The sequence below is a fragment of the Octopus bimaculoides genome, chromosome 4 (assembly GCF_001194135.2).
Source record: "Octopus bimaculoides isolate UCB-OBI-ISO-001 chromosome 4, ASM119413v2, whole genome shotgun sequence".
In the NCBI taxonomy this organism is placed as follows: domain Eukaryota; kingdom Metazoa; phylum Mollusca; class Cephalopoda; order Octopoda; family Octopodidae; genus Octopus; species Octopus bimaculoides.
In genome coordinates, this window is record NC_068984.1 from 7,587,201 (window position 1) to 7,589,547 (window position 2,347).

At 34.9% G+C, this 2,347-nt stretch overlaps 1 protein-coding gene across 4 annotated transcripts in view; it reads right to left on the reverse strand.

The window, feature by feature from the left end:
* LOC106870405 (cadherin EGF LAG seven-pass G-type receptor 1) overlaps nucleotides 1-2,347 on the reverse strand; it is a 535,294-nt gene that overhangs the window by 355,014 nt on the left and 177,933 nt on the right. For all 4 annotated transcript variants that reach the window (XM_014916457.2, XM_052966877.1, XM_052966875.1 and 1 more), the window contains one exon: nucleotides 1,505-1,840. In XM_014916457.2, coding sequence (XP_014771943.1) covers nucleotides 1,505-1,619 — 115 coding nt within the window. In that variant the 5' untranslated portion in view covers nucleotides 1,620-1,840. The remainder of the gene's footprint in view (nucleotides 1-1,504; nucleotides 1,841-2,347) is intronic.

The following is a 2,347-nucleotide window of genomic DNA, read 5'->3' on the forward strand; positions in this document are numbered from 1 at the left end:
ATATATATATGTATATATATATATATATATGTATATATATATATATATAAACATTAACGAAATTGAAATATAGTTCAACAGACAGTGTTGTTTGGAACTCACTTTAGAAACATACTCTGCTGTGGAAAAATAGATGGTGCGTCGATATAAATGTGCTGGAGATGTCCAGGACAAAATGTATATGAAATATTGGTTGATAAAAAAGGATACTAAATCAGGAACGAAATACATTTTCAGGTTTATAGCATTTACGCTGGGCCGGATTAAAACCCATAAAGGCCCTAAGCACTTAAAAAAATTTTTTGTCCCCATACCTATTCGAAATTTCCCCAAGACACCTGATGAAGGCTGGAGGGTATATCAGCCGAAACTTTGTGTTAACAACAAACAAGATGAGGACAAATATCCGTCAAATGTAAATGATGTAAATAATGTAAATAATGTACATAGTTTCTCATCTCTTAAATATAGAACTGTACTCTCTAATATCTGCATAGCAATTTTTAAGTGATTTTCTTTTGTGCCTTTAGCCATTTACCATTTCTGTAGTGCCGAACACTTCCCTTGGTATGCTAAGCACCTGTTTATTGTGATCAAGCCCTGCTTTCACAATAGGAAACGTGGAATGTTTCCAAAAAGGTGAGAATCTAAACAAACTCAGATTAAAATTCTTTCACACAAGACATTGCATCACAATTTATACACAGAAAATGATGGCCATATTTCAGATAGGACATCTTGAAAATGTTCTCCAGAGTGGAAGCCTAAAGCATTTTATAAAGAACATTCGTCAGAACAACCATATGACACGTATAGCCGTATTCTAGTGAGACACTGTAACCTACAACAAAGCGCCTTAGCAAATGGTCATTGTCACCATCAATTTATTCCGATGCAGAGGCTGCGACAGTCTTACAGCATTAACTGAGAAGTGGCCTGTAGGAATGTTGCTGTTTCAATATATGCATGACGTTCTACAAATGAAATAATAAGAAAAGGTCACATTCAAACATGTACTTAATACAACATATTTAAAGGAAAACGGAGTCCTATTTGTATACGTATACACAGGTGGACATACACACACACACACACACAGACAGAGAAAAGCAGATAGATATGTAAGTAGATAGATGCATACATGCATACACAAACATCCATACATACAGAAGCACGTACACACACATATATCGATAAATAGAGAGGCAGCTAGACAGCCAGAAAGACAGAAAGACAGATAGACAGACGGACAGACAGACAGAAAGGCAGATAGATATGTAGATAGATACATGCATACATAAACACACACACACACACATACATTTAGATAGATAGATAGATAGATAGATAGATAGGTAGACAGACAGACAGACAGACAGACAGACAGATTGAATGATTGATTGATTGATTGATTGAATGAATGAATGAATGATTGGTTGATTGATAGACGACATAGAGTGGTGTAGTTATATAGACGTATAAATATGAATAATGAATGACTTACCTAGAGTAATTTCGGCAGACATCACGACCCCTTTGTACATCGTTAGCAGCAATAAATTCCACTCTCCGTAAAGAAGTAACCAACTCGTATCTGTCCATCGCCAAAATCGTCGCATTGTGCTATATACTCTCTCACGCAACAAATCTATAGGCCAATGTGTTATAGAAATAGCTAGATGGACTTTGATTCGGATTGAAATGACGTCTCCACTTGCAAATAGTCAGTATATACATCGAATTGTTGACCCCCATTACTGTGACTGGGATGAAGTTATTTGTGGAAACAGTCTTTGTTATATGTATACTACTGTATTGGTAGAGAACAGGACTCCATTATCTGCAATGAAACGAAAAGGGAGAAATAAATACATGTTTCGAACCTTCAAACAAACGGTGTGTACATACATAAATACATGCATACATCCATACATATATACATACATATGCGTACATATGTATATCATTTTTTAATTAATAAGAGTTTGATTTGGATCAGTGTAACTTAAAGTTTCGCAGGTTGGTTAGAGAAACCTAGCTCGTCAGGCGTGTTTCCGTCTGACGAGTCAACGAAGCTTGAAACAAAACCAAATTAATCAACTTGTTATTATTAAATAATATGTGTAACCCTTGCCAACGCTGTTGAATGCATTATTCTTTCCTTAGTCCACTCAGTCGTGTGTATATATATACATATGCCTATATATACATATATATATATATATATAGGGCCGGGATAATTTTAGCTAAATATGCATGTATTATGAACAAAGGACACAATTAGGGTGGGACAATATTTGTACGTTGACATTACTGGTAGTTATCCATATATATATATATATATATA